The sequence below is a fragment of the Pteropus medius genome, unplaced genomic scaffold (genome assembly GCF_902729225.1).
Source record: "Pteropus medius unplaced genomic scaffold, Ma_sr-lr_union100, whole genome shotgun sequence".
In the NCBI taxonomy this organism is placed as follows: domain Eukaryota; kingdom Metazoa; phylum Chordata; class Mammalia; order Chiroptera; family Pteropodidae; genus Pteropus; species Pteropus medius.
This window is the reverse complement of record NW_024342469.1, coordinates 4,864,938-4,881,862: the sequence shown is the minus strand read 5'-3', so window position 1 is coordinate 4,881,862 and position 16,925 is coordinate 4,864,938. Positions and strand designations below refer to the sequence as shown.

At 56.7% G+C, this 16,925-nt stretch overlaps 1 protein-coding gene across 2 annotated transcripts in view; it reads right to left on the bottom strand.

The window, feature by feature from the left end:
- Nucleotides 1-1,428: 1,428 nt before the first annotated feature.
- PACSIN2 (protein kinase C and casein kinase substrate in neurons 2) overlaps nt 1,429-16,925 on the bottom strand; it is a 106,388-nt gene continuing 90,891 nt past the window's right edge. For both annotated transcript variants that reach the window (XM_039863272.1, XM_039863273.1), the window contains exons 4-11: nt 16,317-16,552; nt 14,942-15,097; nt 13,568-13,743; nt 11,460-11,580; nt 8,674-8,795; nt 6,586-6,708; nt 6,031-6,227; nt 1,429-3,183 (exon numbers count right to left, since the gene is read on the bottom strand). In XM_039863272.1, coding sequence (XP_039719206.1) covers nt 3,071-3,183; nt 6,031-6,227; nt 6,586-6,708; nt 8,674-8,795; nt 11,460-11,580; nt 13,568-13,743; nt 14,942-15,097; nt 16,317-16,552 — 1,244 coding nt within the window. In that variant the 3' untranslated portion in view covers nt 1,429-3,070. The remainder of the gene's footprint in view (nt 3,184-6,030; nt 6,228-6,585; nt 6,709-8,673; nt 8,796-11,459; nt 11,581-13,567; nt 13,744-14,941; nt 15,098-16,316; nt 16,553-16,925) is intronic.

The window sequence follows — 16,925 nt, the reverse complement described above, 5'->3', positions numbered from 1 at the left end:
AGGACAGGGAACTGGGGCAGGCTGTCGAGGGCCCCCCCGAGGGTGGTGCCAATACAGCAGTGATCAAGGGGAGAAGGAGGACCAGCCTGACCTAGACAGTGGCTGTGGGGAGGGGCAGGATGGAGGGGCAAAGAGGACTGGTGGCCAGCAAGGGCGTGGGGAGGGTCCTGGCTGGGGAGCAGAATGCGGTGTCACGCATAACCGGTTAGTTACCACCTCCTGGGTGCCTGTGGCCTTTTACCCCTTCCTTGAACTCTCCAACTGGGAAGGCAAGCACCACTCTTCTGGGGAAACTGAGGCCCAGAAGGGGAGTAAAGGCTCCTAGCTCGCCCCTAAGGGCCAGGAGAAGAGCAGCAGGTGCGCAGTGAGGGCCCTTCGGACTCTGCAGGAGCCTAGGAGCGGACGGGAGGCTGAGAAAAGGGCCTCGCGGAGCAGAGGTGGGCCCACCCGACTGAGGCTTCCTCCCACTCGGCCCCCTGCTCCTCATCGCCCAGTGCAGGGATCGTGGAAGGGCCTGCCCTTAAGAATCCTGCAGATGTGAGTTTGAATGGCATTTCTGTCATGGGACCTCGGGCAATTCACTGAACCAGTTTCCAGGCCTTCTGCGTGCTCTTCTGCAAAGGAGGTGACCCCAGCCTCCACCACAGGCAGTTGGGACAGTGCAGGTGGCCCGGGAACTTGCTCTGAGCCCTCCCTCCGCCCCGTCCTGCCCGTCTCTCCGAGGCTGCCCGGGCCAGCAGGCAAAGCAGAGGCTGGTTCTGCCCCGGGCAGCGGGTAGCGGGCAGCTCGATGGGCTCCAGCTCCTCCTCAGAAGCGGAGAGCAGGGGGCCCGTCACCTATCAGACCGGGTGGCTAGATGACAAAGCTTTGTCCTGGGCCCTTGGTGAGCCGGGCAGTGATGCTGCAGTGGCGGCTGCTCACCTCACCCCTCCTGGTGCCTGTCGAGGTGCCCATATGGGGCACTTCTCTGGGCAGTTTTACCAGGTTGGGTGCGGCAGCTCGCACACCTCCCGTTTCTCGCCTCACCCCGGCCTCCTTTCTCCTCACCCCACCCAGTGAGGGTGCAGGGTCCCGCGGGGTCCCCACAGGTAAGCCTGGCTCTTGGAGCCTGTTTCTTGCTGTCAAACGGAGCTGTAAGAGGAGAGCACAGGGCCCCACGCACAGCACGTGTCCAGGAAATGTGTTCACAGGAGCCAGGTGACAGGTGGTCTCTGGTCCCGTCTTGCTGTTTGGGTCTTGGGGAGGGGGGAAATGCCAGCCCGCTGCCCCCAGCGGTGAGGCCCAGGCCACACGGTGGTAGGGGCAGGGGGCCGGGCACAGAGCCACTTGGGCAGCAGTCTGTGAAGGATCTCAGCTGGGAAGTGCTGACGAAGACAAGTCTACCGGCTGATACGAGTGTGAGGCACGCATGACACAGAGACTGTCATATTCATGAGATCAACTGTTTATTGATTTTTTTCCTAAAATACTATACATTTAAAGAAACTCCTGAACCGAAAAGACGACTATTTTTGGTAATCTGTAGCAAAGGAATAAGGATTTCTGCTGGTAAGTCTTCAAGAGAAACACATACACACATTCACTTTCCAAGCAAGACATCGAGCTCCCTGGAAACATCGCGTTAAATGCATAGCTTGTGATGGCGGTGGCCATTTCACCAACGTCTGAGTTACACAAAATAAAAGTTTTCCCTCCCTCCCATGCCCCGTGAGTTCAGTGTAGCTTCCTGTGGCAGTGCGTCTGCTCCCTGATGACTTAGGGCGCCCAGAAGAGACCCCTGTGCTATGGGGTGAGACCCAGCTTCTGTTTGCTCACGAGGAATACGGATGACTGAAATTTGCAATCACTGGAAAGACCTGGGAGTTTTTCAGTGTTCTGCTACGGAGGGGACGAAAGCTGGTTAGAAGCTGGACGCACAGCTGGCCGGGGAGGACAGACCACCCTCCAACCGTCTTCAGAGAGGCCCATGGGGGCCCATGTCCCGAGCCCGGAGCAGGTCCGGCTGACCCGCCACGCCTGTGCCCGAATGCCACGGCCTTCGAGCAGTTTAACCAATTAAACCCACTGTCAAGAGCCTTTAATCTCATTAAAACAGTAGACAAGCTCTTTAGATTCTCTGAATATCAAATAATATATACAGATATACATGAAGACATGACTTTATGTTTATCATAAAGCATCTTAATCTACAGATGCATTTGCCTGAAAAGTTAGTCTTCTCTCTTTTAACCTCCAAATCACTGCAGAATTGTTAAGAGTTAACTTTTTTGCATGAACAGAGTACAAACAGGTTTTAAATATGGTGACGGGGGGAAGCATGGCATAAGCTTATCTCTGAAACTCATGTCTGGGCGCCCACGGGCACAGAGCACTCAGCATCAGCAGAGACGCAGCCATGACACGTCCCAGAATTCCCTACTGCGAACTCTCGCCTCACACGCCGTCTGGCCAAATAAGCCGGGCAGTGGCGTGGCCAATCGAACAGTACGACACGGGAACAGAGGTGTCACTTCCTCAAGCCTGGTGTACATCAATCTGTGCCATAATTTAAGTGTAAATGAATGGAGGAACAAGTATATAAAAAAGTACAACCGTACACAGTCTTTAAATTAAAAACCTCAGAAAATGACATGTAAATTTGTTCATTTAAGTTGCGGGTGATGAGACGCATTCAAGAAGGGATCAGTGGAACAAGAATCAGTGTAACCCACCATTGACGCGGAGGAGAGGCAGAAAGACAAGGTCAAGAATATACAGATCCATGATAAGCCAACACGCACACCGAGCAGGGGAGCGGGGAGGGGCGGGCGATGTCTGTTGTACTGGGTCTTCCTGTGTTCAGATCTCCGTCTGCACTGTGGGAAGGCTGCAAGTCTCAGGTGAAATGACCGGCTCGTCTGTCTTCAAGAGACACCATGAAGCCAAGAGCAACGGAGCCATCATCTTTTACAGGAAAAAGTGGATGCCCACACAGCTGGCTGGAGGCGCCAGAGGTGCTGCCCAGGCCGATGGCTAACGGAGTTCCTGGGGCCACAGCCTCCACCCCTCCGCCAGCCAGCCTACGGGGCTGTCACTGGATCGTCTCGACATAATTCGCTGGGTACAGGCCAACCTGTCCGTTGTCCAAGCGTCCCTTGCACCAGCCCTGCTCATCCTCGTCCTCCATCTTGGTCAGCTCGTCCCCTGCAAGACAGAGAGGGGTCTTGATGAGCCGGTAGGTGACACAGTGACTACTGGGTCAGTCTCCCTCATGTCTTAGCCCCCACCCCCGGCCCACAGAGGGTCTCTGACTTGGGTAGGAGGGGCAGGCATTCTCCGGGGGGTAAGTGGAGCAAGGACCAGTTATTTCTCTACTAAATTGCATTTTAAGCTGCCTCTGCAGGGGCCTCTGAGAAGTCGGAGACCTCTCTCTCAGAGTGGCTCTCTCAGATGCCACAGCGGCTCCCGGAGACTCTGAGGTTCACGGCTGCCTGTAGTTCTGTGCCTTTCTGACCACCATCGCAGACTGGACCGGGTCAAAAGAATCCTTCACAGGGTCATGCCACCTCTCCCTCCCCCTCCACTGCTGTCCTGCCTCCCCTGGGCCCAGCCCACCCACTCTTATTTCTCTTCCGGCACTTGTTGCCTTGGCCTGGGCCGTCATTTAATCCGGGTCCAGACGGCAGGCTGTGGGGTGGGCAGCACCATCATTCCATCTCCAGTACATAGCTGGGGCATGTCCTCTGGCTCAAAGAATCAACCCTTCCTGACACTTGGATGGAAGCCATTGGCCTCATTCTGGAATTTTCCCATGGCTCTGTGTGTTAGGCGGTTTGATTTATGTTGTTTGTTCAAACATGAAGGAACCTCTACCATGAGACAGGCCCTGGGTGGCAGACGAGATACGGAGATGAGAGACAGATGGAGCCCTGGGTATTAAGGAGACAGACAAAGGGACAAGGACCACAGGTGTGATCGGGGCTGCGGTGGGGGAAGGGCCAGATCTGGATTTCCTGTTGAGGGTGCACAGAGCAGCTCAGAACCAGGGAACAGGCGAGGAGCCGCCAGGTGCTCTGGCCAGTGAGCACCCTGCAGAGAGGGCGTGGGAGCCACCAGCTCAGGCTTCTCAGGGGCAGGACAGGGTTGGTAGCCCCGGGCATGGTTTTGTCTATTGTTCTGTTTGCCGCTTTGTATTTCTCGTTGGCATTTTGGTCCATTTTTCAGGCATTAGCTGCAATTTTTCCAGGCTGTTATGCCTCGTTTAACAACACTTGCCTGACTGTTTTATGCTGCAGCAATACTGATGAAGATGCCTGGGGGCCAGTACCCGGGCTGCTAGGCTGCCGGGCTGGAATTCCAGAGCCGCTGCTCACGGGCTAAGAGGCCTGGCAAACTGCCCAGCCCCCTGGGCCCTGGTGGACAAGGTGCTGTGGGGACCACGAGTTACAACATGAAAAGACCCAGCACAGTGCCCAGCACGTGGTGGGAGCTGCCATTACTCCCTTATGAGATGGTAATTCCTCCTGGAGCCAGGGCCCAGCTGGGCCCTGGGCCACCTCCTCAGCCCCGGCTCGGCTCGTGTGAATCAGACTTAGTTAGCAACAACCTAGTGCCTGCAGGGGGCCACAGGGCGAGTGACACGAGGGGCAAACCTCTTCTCCGTCCCTTCTGGCCTGGGTGCCCCCGGCAGGGCCCTCGCCGTGAACACTGGCCTTTCTCTCTTCCTGTCCTTGCAGGCCACTAGGCCCCCGGGCACACAGCGAGACACCAGCAAGGTGATGCTTCTGCGTGGTGGAAAGTGCACCTAAGACCCAGAGGAGTGGGAGCAGCCAGAGCCCGCTACAGACAGAAGAAAGCAGCGCTGGCCAGGAAGTAATGTCACATCGTAAAAAAGAAAAACAACACAGAAACCAGACAAAACTGACGAGAAAGCTCCAAGTTGTGAAAATGTGAACCGGTGACTAGAAACGGTCCTTTCAGTCAACTTGCTTCTGACAGTTCATGTGAAGCAGAAGGAAACATTTGAAATCTAAAAAACTGCCGAAAAATCTGATAGGTAAAACTGAGAAAGAATTAGAAGTTAAATAAATAAATCAGCAAAGTAAGGGGCAAACGATACCAACCAACGACAGAAAACTAGGCAGAACTTGTTCAAAAGCACAAGACAACTTCCTACAACTGGCTGGCACGCCTGATGGCCAGCCCTGGGGTCGAGTGTCCGGGGACAGCTGGCTGGCCTGCTGATTGTAGAGGGACAGAGGCTGAACCCACCTCTTCCTTCCCAGGCTCTGTGGGCCCCGCCCCGTCACCGGCCAGCGGCACCGGGGTCAGATGTGGGGGCCTGTCCCAGAGGTGTAACTCGAGCGGAGGGGCATGCGCCAGCCTTTGTGAGTTGATTCTGGCCCAGCTGCCCCTTGGAGGGGTGGATGCTGGATCTGGGGTGGCTTTGCAGAGGGGACAAGGCCGAAGAAGGAATCTGGTTCCCCTTTGAGCCACTGAGGCGCTAAGCGGCTCAAGCCTCTAAGACACGAGCTCTAAGTCTTTTCAAACCGAGTTACAACCCATCTGGTGAAGTGCAGCCAGTGTTGAAAAGTAAAAAGACACAGGACAGAAATCGTCTGCGCGCAGAGCCACGTAACCCGAGCGCAGACTGCTCTGTGAAACCGCGGTTTCGGTGACCGGCACGGAGCTGTGCTAGGGTGAACGTGAATAGAGCGTGGCTGCAGGAAGAAAAGTGGAAGACGCTAAGACGAGCCTCTGCTGGCCCAGGGCACACACTGAGTGTGACTCCGGGGTCTGGACAAGGTGGCTCTGCCACGGGCGCCTGGTTCCAGTGCCCGGCCATGCCGTGCCCTGGCTCGGGGCAGCGCCTTGGGCAAAGGCACAGGGCACCTGTCTTCTAAACTCTGGCACCGAGCACCTGCTACTTCTGAAATGGGGCAGGGCCCCCCACAAATGAAACTAGCCCCATTGTACCAGGCTTCAAATCAAACAAGCCTCCCCCAGCAGGGTGGGAGCATGCGCCTGGGTGCCACTGGGGAGCCCGCCTACCGGCCTTGAAGCTCAGCTCGTCATGCTCCTGGCCCTCGTAGTCATAAAGGGCGCGGACCCGCACTTCGGTCCCCGAGGTGGTGTCCTCGTCGAATGGGTTGGAGTCCCCGTTGGCATCCGTGGAGGAGAACGGGTTGTTAGACTCGTCGTCCGACCAGTCAGTGGGGCAGCTCTGCGCCTTGTCGTAGCTGCTCACGCTGCAAGAGAGGGGACCCGGGGGCCTGAGCGTGGGGCTGGCAGGGCCGGGCCAGGGACTCCTGCAGGAGCGCAGCGCCGTCAGGTCCCCGCAGAGGCAGGGCCGGCCGCCCAGCAGACCTGTCTTCCTGTGCGGGGCCTTGACGGGGGTTAATGGAGGTCAGAGAAAAAGCAACCACAGACTGTTACTGGTGCCCCCCTCCCTGAGAAACAAAAGCCAGAGTGTCCAAAGCTGGCCGCTGGGCCACCGCCTGCGGGCCTCATGCATTGCTTTGAGTGCCGAGGGGCCGAGGCCCCGGACAGAGGAAAGGAGAAAGAGCGAGCGAGGCGGGACCCAGAGGGAAACATTTGTTCACCAACGTTTTGGCCTTAATGTCCTCCTTCTCACTGACGGTGCTCCCCGTGTCGTCCTCATCCTCGAAGGGGTTGTAGCTGGACAGTGACTGCGCTGACCGTGTGGGGTTGCTCGGGACACTAAGGTCGCTACGGGGAGAGAGAGAGCTTTCAGGGGACCCCAGCTTCAAGGCCCCTGCGATCCGGGGTGCTCCTGGCTGCAGGATCATGGGGCCAGGGACAAATCGGATGGGAGGAATATGTTGTTTAAGCAAAAAAGGTTCTTTTGGCAAAACACTTGGCAGTACTTTGGCTATTAAACACGCTCCAAGTGTGTGAGAACGAGACTCCATTCTCCGTCCTTGCGTCTGGATGCCACGTGTCCCAGCCAGGAGCCCTGGGATGGAGCCCACAGGGATTCTCTCCACGGTCCTCCCTACCTGGACCTCGTCACCACTGCTGTGAGCTGGCAGGCCAGACAGCCTGTGGGGCTCTACCTGGGGAGGTGACAGCCTGGGAGGCTCGGAGCCCCACTGATGAGAGCTGAAGATAGGCTCCTGGGGGCACAGCACACCTCTCCTGCTGACTACCAAAGGGGGTGTCCTCCCTGGTTCTTCTGGGCCTAGAGCTCCTAAAACCAACACCAGGCCTGCTGAACAGTGCTTTCTCGGAATAAAGAACCCCTCCCGTGCTCCCGAGAGAGACTGCACAAGTGTGTCAACTGCCTACTGTGTGCCAGGCCCCAGAGGACCAGAGAGAAATTAGGCCCAAGCCCGGCCTGAGGGCTGATGGCCAAGGGCGACGGGACGCAGCGACTACAGGTGTTAAGTGCAGGACAAGACCAGAGAGAAGTAGGACAGGCCCCGCGAGCCCGGCACCCCACCGTCTGACTCTGAGCGGGCGGACCTGACAAGTCACGGGACGGGAACCCCGGCCAGCACCGCCTCTCGCCTTCAGGCCCAGGGCTGCATGGAGCAGGCACTCAAAGTGCAGGACGGATGGCTCGGAGCTGGGGAGCGGAGAGGAGGAGGTGCTGCAAATGCCACCAGGGTGACCCCAGCTGGCCTCATCGGCTTCAGGCCCGGTGAGGGGCACTGGATCCAAACCTGCCCGCTGCCTGAGACCACCAGGCCCGCCCACCTCCTTGGCGCCTTTCTCCAGCTGACCTGCCGAGGGGTTGGTGGAGGGCAGCTGAACTTGTGCAGCGGCCCTGGTGGTCTAGACCCCACCCCCAGGAGGTCCTTAGGGCGGTTTCTCCTCCTCCCCACCCCTGCCCTCAGCCACACAGGTGCTTGCTGCTCTAGTCACTTAACCACACCCACCTGCCCAGATGGTGATAAAGCAGCTGAAAGATGACAGGCCCTGTCTGCCTAGGGAGCTTGGGTAGGGGCTTCAGTGACCAGGGCTACAGAAAGGCCCCCAGAACCTGCGCTGCCCCTTCCTAGGGAGCCACGATCACAAGACGTCATCGTCACACGGTACGAGGTGGAGGCCTCTGTGGGGGAGGGGGAGGCAGCCAGAGGCCACGGTTCTGTAGAGGGCGGCGGGGCCTACGAGGCCCGGAAGCGGGCCTTGTCTAGCACGCACTTTCCAGGAGGTTCTAATGACCTCAGTGCCACCTCTTCAATCCAAATTCAGCTTTTACAAACGTGAGATTAGAAATCAGCAAGGCTCTCAACAAAGAGGTGATTTGAAAAAGAACTGACGATGCTCTCCTGCCCGCCCCCGCCCCCGGCACCTGCACACAGCCCTGGAAGTAAGTACAAACCTGGCCAAGATACCTGAGCTCACCTGAAAGAAACCACTGACAGTGACTTCCACCTGCCTGTGTGTACCACTGAGAACACATGATGACCAGCACCTGACACCAGCTCTTCCCCTAGCTTGGGGCCTGAAGCACATTTGTAGCTAGCTACCCTCTGGCACCAGATGGACGGATGACCCTCCCTGGAGATGCCCTGGGGCCCTTGCCCAACAGGCAGCATGTGGACAGATGCTCACGGGGGTCCCTGGGAGGCCCCTAAGGACTCTCCCGGATGTCTAAGATGGGGGCGCCCCAGCCTTCGCGGAGGGCCCAGGGACCTTTCCCAGGGATGGAGGCCGCCTGGCACCCACCTGCTGGGCTTGTTCTGCAGAGCCTGGTCGCCTGTCTGGTTGATGCCTGTCAGGGTGACCCCATCAGTGGCCTTCTTCTTCTCTCTCCGGCTGAGAGTTCGATTCATGTCAGCAGACCACTCCTAATGGGCCCCAAGGGAGAGAAATTGAGAAGTTCACATGTTTGAGGCCGCATCAGTCTAAACCACCGGACTTCAGAGCTGAAGCCCGTTCCCATCTATGCCCCAAACTGTCTCAAGTTCCCAGGGTGGCAAGAGAGCTGGCTGCGGGCCCTGAGCAAGCCTGCAATGGGGAACTGGAACCCAGGGCTGCAAATGAAACCAGGGGCTGGGTGGCTACCACATCGCCAAAGGGGCGGATAAGCTAACCGACCACTCAAGTCTCCAAGGAGCGGAGCCCCCCTAAACCCGGCGCTCTTCGCTACCCTGGAAAGGTCCCTTTTCAATCTGAGCAGCAGGCTGAGTGGCTAACGAAGCAAAGCAAAGCTCCCAGCATATGGCAGCCTTTTATCAACTGCCCTGAAAAACACTAGGAGCAGAGAAAAGAAGCTCTAGCATGATTTTCCAGAAAAGCATGTGTGGGGGTATGTTTAATGAATTCTCCCTCCCTCGCGACTCCACCCATCATCAGACAGCTTTAACTGAATTAACAGCTGAGTCTCCACCTTTGCTCACATGTAGTTATAGAACCTGAAGGTTAGACTTCATCTTAGAAACATCTAGTCTAACCCGCCAATTTCTCAGATGAGGAAACAAGGCCCAGAAAAAACAAGTGCCTTGCCCACACAGACTGGGTGGCAGACCGGGCCCCTGACTCCAGACCAGGTCAACTATTTTTTTTTTTTAATTAATTATTCTCTCAATTGAAATAAGGTGACTGAGAACTCAACTGGAATTTCACAGTCCCCACAGTGACCTTTTGAATACAAATCGGTCCTGACTAGGTGGCTTGCAAGGGCTGATATGATCAACCCCAGGCTGACTTTGAAAGGAAGGGCCAGCTGTTAACTTGGACAACAAAATCAGCAAGCAGAACTGCTGCCATGGGTCTGTACCCAGCACGTGGTGCCAGAACCAGGCTGTGGACACCACACACAGACCCACATGGGCTGCATGCACCCTGTGGGAGGTTTGGAATTCAATGAGTTAGCCATCAAATAGAAACTTACTTCATCCTTGTGGCATGGAAAATAAAAACAAATAATTTCATTAGAGAAAGGCAAGCATGATCCCGTAAGAACCCCATGTGCCACCTACGGGCACTGGTTCCCAGCCCGAGAGACCCACAGAGAGAAGGGCCACCCATGGGCTCTGGCCCGGAAACCCGCCCAGTGAGAGCCTGTCAAGTCTTCCTTCTTAGATCACTCACTTCCTTTTCTGGGTACTGACTACTGACCCACAACCCTAAGGGATTGGGGTGTGGTGGGGGTTTCGTAAGCGATTCCCTGAGCATTCAAGAGAGCAGTAAACACCCCGTGGACACAAGAGATGTCATCAACTCCCTTCTTCCCAGTGTGGGGGTGCTTTGTCCTCTAGGTCCACTTCCTAGAGGCCCCTGAGCCCCTGCTTTGTCCCAATGCCTCTGTGGAAAGGGCACAGCCTGCTCTGGGCCTCCTGCTGGGAACAGATGTCCTAAAAATGGTGCCGGGGTGGGGGACACTCAGCTGCAGGGACCCGCAAGGTCATCCGAAGCACCTTCTTGAGAAGCTCCAGAAAACAGAGGCTCATGTGAGAAGTGACGATACTGCAGGCCAAGATGGGGCCACACAGGCTTCTGTGTGGTGGGCCCGGGGCCAGTACGCAGCATGGACCAGGTCACTGAACCCCCGGCCACTACTAGAGGAGAGGACTGCTACTGTCTTCCCAGTTCACACGTGGGAAAACTGAGTCACAAGGACAAATGACTTGCTTAGTGTCCCACAGCTGATAAAGGGTAAGGCGAGCCCTGACTCAACCTGGGCTCCGGCTGCTACTGTGTTGGGGAAGCCACTTGGCCCAAGTCCAAGGCAGACAGAGACAGTCGCCTCCAGCATCCTCCCCAGGACAGGCAGCAGCCACGCCCTGGAGGGCCCTCCCAGCCCTGCTTCAACACGAGGAAGACAGAATCCCTTCCCTCGGAGCACAAGGTGGCAGGACTTGAGGCCACTGCCTGCTCTACCACCATCCGGGTGGGAGGTGGGGACGCGGGCCTGGTGGCCCAGTACTAGAGCTGGCAAAGTCCAAGATCCCCAGGTATTTTGCACATAAAGATATTGGAACTTGGACCCCTGACAGTGGGGAAAAAGGAAAGTTAACCCCGAGCCTAAACTGGTTGAATAAACTGTCTGAAATGGAGATAAGTCCCCCAGCTAACACTGAAGCCACGCTCCCCTTCCATCCTGGACCAGAAGCCACTGAGCTGGTGCCCTTGGCCTGCCTGGCCTGGTGTTCACTGAGGCCACTCCCTTCCCGGCCACGCCCAGGGTGGGGCAGGCAACCGGGAGCCCTGCATGTCCTGTAGCTCCTAGGACTCACCGAGAGGGAAATGACAGCACTCAGGAAGTACCCAGCAAAGTCCCCAATGAGAAAGAACGTAACTGCACCTCCCTGGAGGTCCAGAAGGCCCTCGGAAATGCTCGAAGCCCCGAAACAGGGAGCATCCACTCACTTTCTAGCACAGCCGTGAGCAAAGGCCGCCCCGTAAACAGGGCGAAGGCCAACAGAGTTGGAACGAGAAAGACACTGAACCCGACCCTGTGGGCCCAGGCCCCTGCCAGGCCGACGAGGCCCGGCACTGCCTCCTCTTACCTCAAACTGCGGCCAGTTCATGGACATGCCCGGCCCGTGGTTGGCTCTGAACCACTTCAGGTCCTCCGCGGCGTCAGCAGCTTTGATGTTCTGCTCCAGGTCACGGTAAATGTTTTTGTAGCTAAATCGGAGAGAGAAACAGGACTCTTTCAGAAGGCAGGGATGGCCACCGTTCATTTGTTCTGGCCCAGCGCCTGGCCACAGCAGACGCAGAGGTCTGCAGCTGACTTCACGGCCCAGATCAGGACGCCCACCCTGGTTCAGCTGGGTGATCATCTGGCTTCGACATGCACAGACGGGAACAAAGAATAACCATGGTGTGGAGGTCACAGCTTTGGCTTCTGACAAATCAGCTTTAAATCACCGGGGGGCAACAACTTGGCTTTGCTGTGTCAAATAATGCAAAAGGCGCTGGCATCTGGGCCACATGGGGCTCCAGTCTGGGTGGTCTCCCTTAATTAGGTCCAGAGTCGAGTGTCAGGCAAGTTCCCCCTCATCCCTTCCAAAAGGCCGGGAGGTTCATACTCAGTTGCGTGAAAGCTGCGTGCTAAGACCAGAGCAGAGACCGCCTGCCATGGGAGCGGGGCGGGAGGGGCCTGTTTGACAGCTCACTCCAGCTCCCCCGCCCAGGAAGCTGACCGTGAGGAGAAGGAGTGTCCCTGCAGGTCCTGGATTTTTTCGCTCCTAATTCGTATAGCTGGCAAGTCACTTACTCTCTCTGGGTCTCGGTTTCCTCCTCTGCTGAGCGGGCATAATGCCACCTGTCATGGGCTGAATCGTGTTCTCCAAAATAGATATGTTGAAGTCCTAACCCCTAAGTACCTCACAATGTGACCTAATGTGGACACAGGGTCTTTACAGAGGCAATCAAGTTAATGAGGTCATTAGGGGTGGGCCCAACCTATGGACCGCTTTTTATAAAATAGGGGAAATCTGGACACAGACACACACACAGAGAAGATGGCCATGTGAATGAAATGACACGTCTACAGCCAAGGAAGGCCAAGGACTGACAGCACACGCCAGAAGCTGGAAGAGGCAGAGACAGTCTCCCTTAGAGCTGTCAGAGGCGGCGCGGCCCTGCCCTGCCCTGCCCACACCTGCATTTCAGATCCTGGCCTCCGGAACTGCGAGGGAATAAATTCCTGCTGATGTAAGCCAGCCAGTTTGTGGCATTTTGTTATGGCAGCCCCAAGACACTGCTATACCATCTACGTGCCAGGGTGGCTTGGAGCACTGAGTGAGGCCAGGCACAGCAGCCGAGGACAAGCACTCACAAGTGGGGACTGGTCTATGCACAGAAGGGCTTGACACAGGCCTGCCCTGCCCCAGCGAGCTGTAGCCTCAGGCAAGTCATTTAACCTCACCCAGCCTCAGCTTCCCCATCAATAAGAGGTAGAATAATGCCACCTACTTTACAGACTATCATAAAGATTAATGAAGTAGTGGGAGCATAGCTGTACAGTAATTGTTGCTTTCAAATTTTTTTATAAAGGAGCAAAATGGAATGTAATTTCCAGTTAACGAGCCTTGACTAGTGAGCTGATTCTAAACTGCTCTGCTCTATGGAGACGGAAGTCTACGTCTGCTGTTAGCCCAGACCTCTTCCCTGGCAAAGGCATCACAGGACCAAAGACAGAAAAGTACGGAAGAAATATCCCAGCCTCACGTCATGATTCACAACCGAGTCTCTGAAGGTCTGAGCTGCCTGGGCCTAGAACCACTGGAAGGACTCACAGGGAACCTCAAAGTCAGACCAGAAATGCTGGACTTGCGCCAGCTTGATTTCAAATATGCCGACTGTGGTCTGAGCTGCGCCCCACCCACCTTCCTGCCTAGCCCCAGAGCACTGTACACAGAGCTGGCCGAGCATGGCCCCCTTATCACGTGGCATGAGGCTGTCGGGCTCAGGCCAGTGACTGGCTGTTCTGGGCGGCCGCAGACAGGCTCAGCGGAAGGGCCTCCCAGGGCAGGAGAACGTAATGACCTTGAGAAACCCTTCTGACAGACCGCCGTCCCAAGTCTGCAGAACAGCAAGTGAGCTGTACTCAAAAGCAACCTTCCACTTACTTCATTGTGATGGGCTCTGAAGCTAAAGGGACACTTACCTGGCCACATTGGAAAGGTCGAGGTGCTTCTGAACCTCTAGCAAAACTTCCCGGAAGAAGCGCAGGCGCTTCTCCTCAAACTGCTGGCACTGCTCGAACACCTGCTCCATGTTCTCCATGTACTGGGGCGTGCCCTGGTCCAGCTCCTTCAGGGACTTCTCATACTTTTCTTTGGTCTGCGAGCAAGTCCAGATGCCACACGATGAAGGTTCATTGCCACTCAGCCCGGGTGCCCTCTGGCTGAGAGTAAGCGAGCTGGGCTCTCTGCCACCTGGGTCCTCACCCACCTCTGTCCTTCGTCACCACTTCTGAATTCATCGGTACCTAGACTTACTTATCAGGTGGCAATATTAAGCCAGCCCCTCTGGGTGACTTTATTAGGAATAAGCACAGAGAGGAGCTGTGACCCAGCACCTAAGGAGCACCCCAATCTATTTCCTTTGTACCCCCAAGTCCCTTGCCAGTGGCAGCCTCCACCCCCCACCTTTAGAACAGAGCAAAGCAGGGGTGGGGCGGGGACCCAGTGCACAGGCCCACGGCCTTGCCCACGTCGGCCCTCGCTTCCTGGTAACTGCTAAATTGAAAGATGCTGTCTCGTCTAAATCCTGTGGCTCAGGCCTTCCCGGCAGAGTGCCACCTGCATCTGTGGCGCCCTGCACGACCACTGCGTTTGCTCTTCTCACTAACCCACGGTGGTGGACAGTCTCCCCTTCGCAACAGAAGAAACGGAAGAGCACCCCAGATGCTACAAGCCTATTCACTGCCCCTGCCCCGCACCCTGAGCCCCTCAGCCTCTGCCTGCACCTCTTCCGGGCCTTCACTGCCGAGGCTGCTGCAGAAATCTTCTCCGCCCCCGGCCTCAGGGTTCCTGGGGTCCCAGTGCACTGGGCTCCCCCGCGCCCTCCCCCGGCCTCCACCCTCCATGGGCCCTTCGGAGTGGCTCTGGCCTGCACGCCTCCGCCCACCGCACCCCACTCGGGGGCTCCCGGCCAGCAGTGTCTCAAGAGCTTTATTTCATCTGACTTTCAAGGCCACTGGCAGTTTGGGGCCCAGAGCCCCGTGCCAGCTCGCACACCGGCTCCTCACAGCTGACGTGCCCACCTCCAAGTCCTGCATAAGCTCCTGCTTCCCACACCCCGCCTGTGGCAACCCGAGCCGCTCCCACGCTTTGCTCCCAGAGCCCAGGTGTCATCGGCCCCCAGTCCTGAGGTGGGCACACAGCCTCTGGTGAGGTGAGGTGCTCACCGTGCGACCTTCCTGAGGGCAGGAACGTGTCTTGTTGGTGGAGGCCTCCATCCGCCCATGCAACCCAGCGGCAACAGGGGCTCCCCGGGTACCAGGTGCCCTCAACACATACAGACGTTCAAGATTTACCTTGAGAACATCTTGCTTGCATTTTTCTATTTTGTCTTGAAGTTTCTTAAGCTGCTCAGGGTTGAGCGACGGGTCCACTTTGCTGTTGCTTTCTCGCGAGATGGCCAACTTCTCCTCCTTGCAGGCTGCGTGGTGGGCTTTCTTTGCTGCTTCGACCTACAGGAAAATGAGTCCCCGGACATCGTGTTTCTGAAAGTTCAAAATCCTGGCGGAGGCTACGCAGATGAGCAAAGCTGCAAGACCAGCGGAACTACGACCGGTTCCAACAGCGAGGCTCAGGCAGCAGATACTGACCGAACGCCCGCTGCGTGTCGGGCTCTGGTCTCGGCACCAGGGATTCAGCGCCAGACAAAGCAGCTGGGCTTCCATGGGGCTTACGGTCTAGCTGAGGAGGCATACACGGAGAGCGCGCCGGGCAGCGGCAACGGCGAGGGAGAAGCCTAACACGAGGGAGGGGCTGATAGTGGGAGGCAGGGTTGTCGGCCACGTCTTCCATGTTTTTGAAGGCTACTATGTATGTGCAACACACACACACACACACACACACACACACACACACACACACCCCAATGTGTATATTTACTTAGTGGAAGCTTCCTTACTTGAGACAAAGTCACAGATTTCAGTATAAGAGTAGAAATGAGTTTGTAGCCATGGCCCCATGAGGGGGACAGTGTCATTACAAATGGGGCCAGGGATGTGGCAAGAGCAGAGACAGAGAAAAAAGGAATGCCCTTTACAGCCCAAAGACCTGGGCGACTCTCAGGAGGAGGAGGAGGCAGAGCGGCTGCGTGAAGCCAGGTAGGGGAAGGGGGTAGAAGGAAGCGGCACCGCCACCCGAGCACCGGGCTGGCCACCTGCATGTGTGCGGGGGGCGTCAGCAAGTGCTGGGGGCGGGGGAGGGATGTGTGATGTCTGAGCCTCCAGCTGACCAAGGCTGGGCAACTCAGTGGCTTCCTCACTACTTTTGGGAAATCGAATCTCAGTATCATTTACAAATTTGAGAGAAAAACTCATATGAGAGAAAGAAAATTTAAAATTAATCCTTTCTACTAGCTCAAAGGGGCTTTTGAACCTCCCCAGCGGACAGCTGTCAGGGCTGGAGGAGGTAGTGTCAGTGGCTAAGAGCCGAGGTTTTGAGCTCCATCACGAGGGTGTGGTGCTGATGCCCGGTTTCCGCGACTGAAATGGGTGGATACGGATTACGTTTAAGACGTAAACTTGGGCAAAAGCTAGCTACCAAGGGCTTCTGGCCTGAGAGGAGGCCCGCAGGAGTTCCTGGGTGTGGGAGGAGGGGGGACACTTGTGGGACAGGGTCACCAGCGAGAGCGCTGCGCGCCGGCTGGGCGGGGGGCAACCTGCAGGACCCGCGCACCTCCTTCAGCTTCTTGGCCCAGGGCTTCTGCGCCTTCCGGAAGCCGTCCTCGGCCTCCTTCGTCTCCTTAAAGCCCCCCATCATCTGCTTGTGAAAGGCCTCCTTCTGCCAGTTCTTGATCTTCTCGAAGTCCTCGTTCATCAGCGAGGCCTTCACCTCCAGGTGCAGCTCGCTCACCCTCTCGGCCTCAGACATGACGGCCACCCAGGCCTTCTCCACCGTCCCATACTGGGGCCCTGCAGGGAGGGAAGTAGTGGTCATTGGCACTGGGGGTAGACAGGCCCCGGGTGGGGCTTTCCTGTCAGCCTCACTAGACTGTCGGGGGGCTTGAGGCCAGCAGCCCCGCTGTCTGGCTGGGAGGTTTCCTTTTGGTCATTTCAGACATTTTTTTCTCAGTGGCTGTTCCTTTTTCAGTTCCCGGGATGATGAAAAGGAGGAGGAACTGAAGCCGAATCCATTCAGACCCCTCTTATGAGGGACACTGGGGGACTGCACAAATTTCCTTTTTAAAAAGTCACTGGGCTCTTTAAAAACTCAAATTTCTGCATCTTGGGATTTTTAATTTGCGTAAGGCTGGCTGCAGGAGGGGCCTTCTGAAGTGAGCTGGCC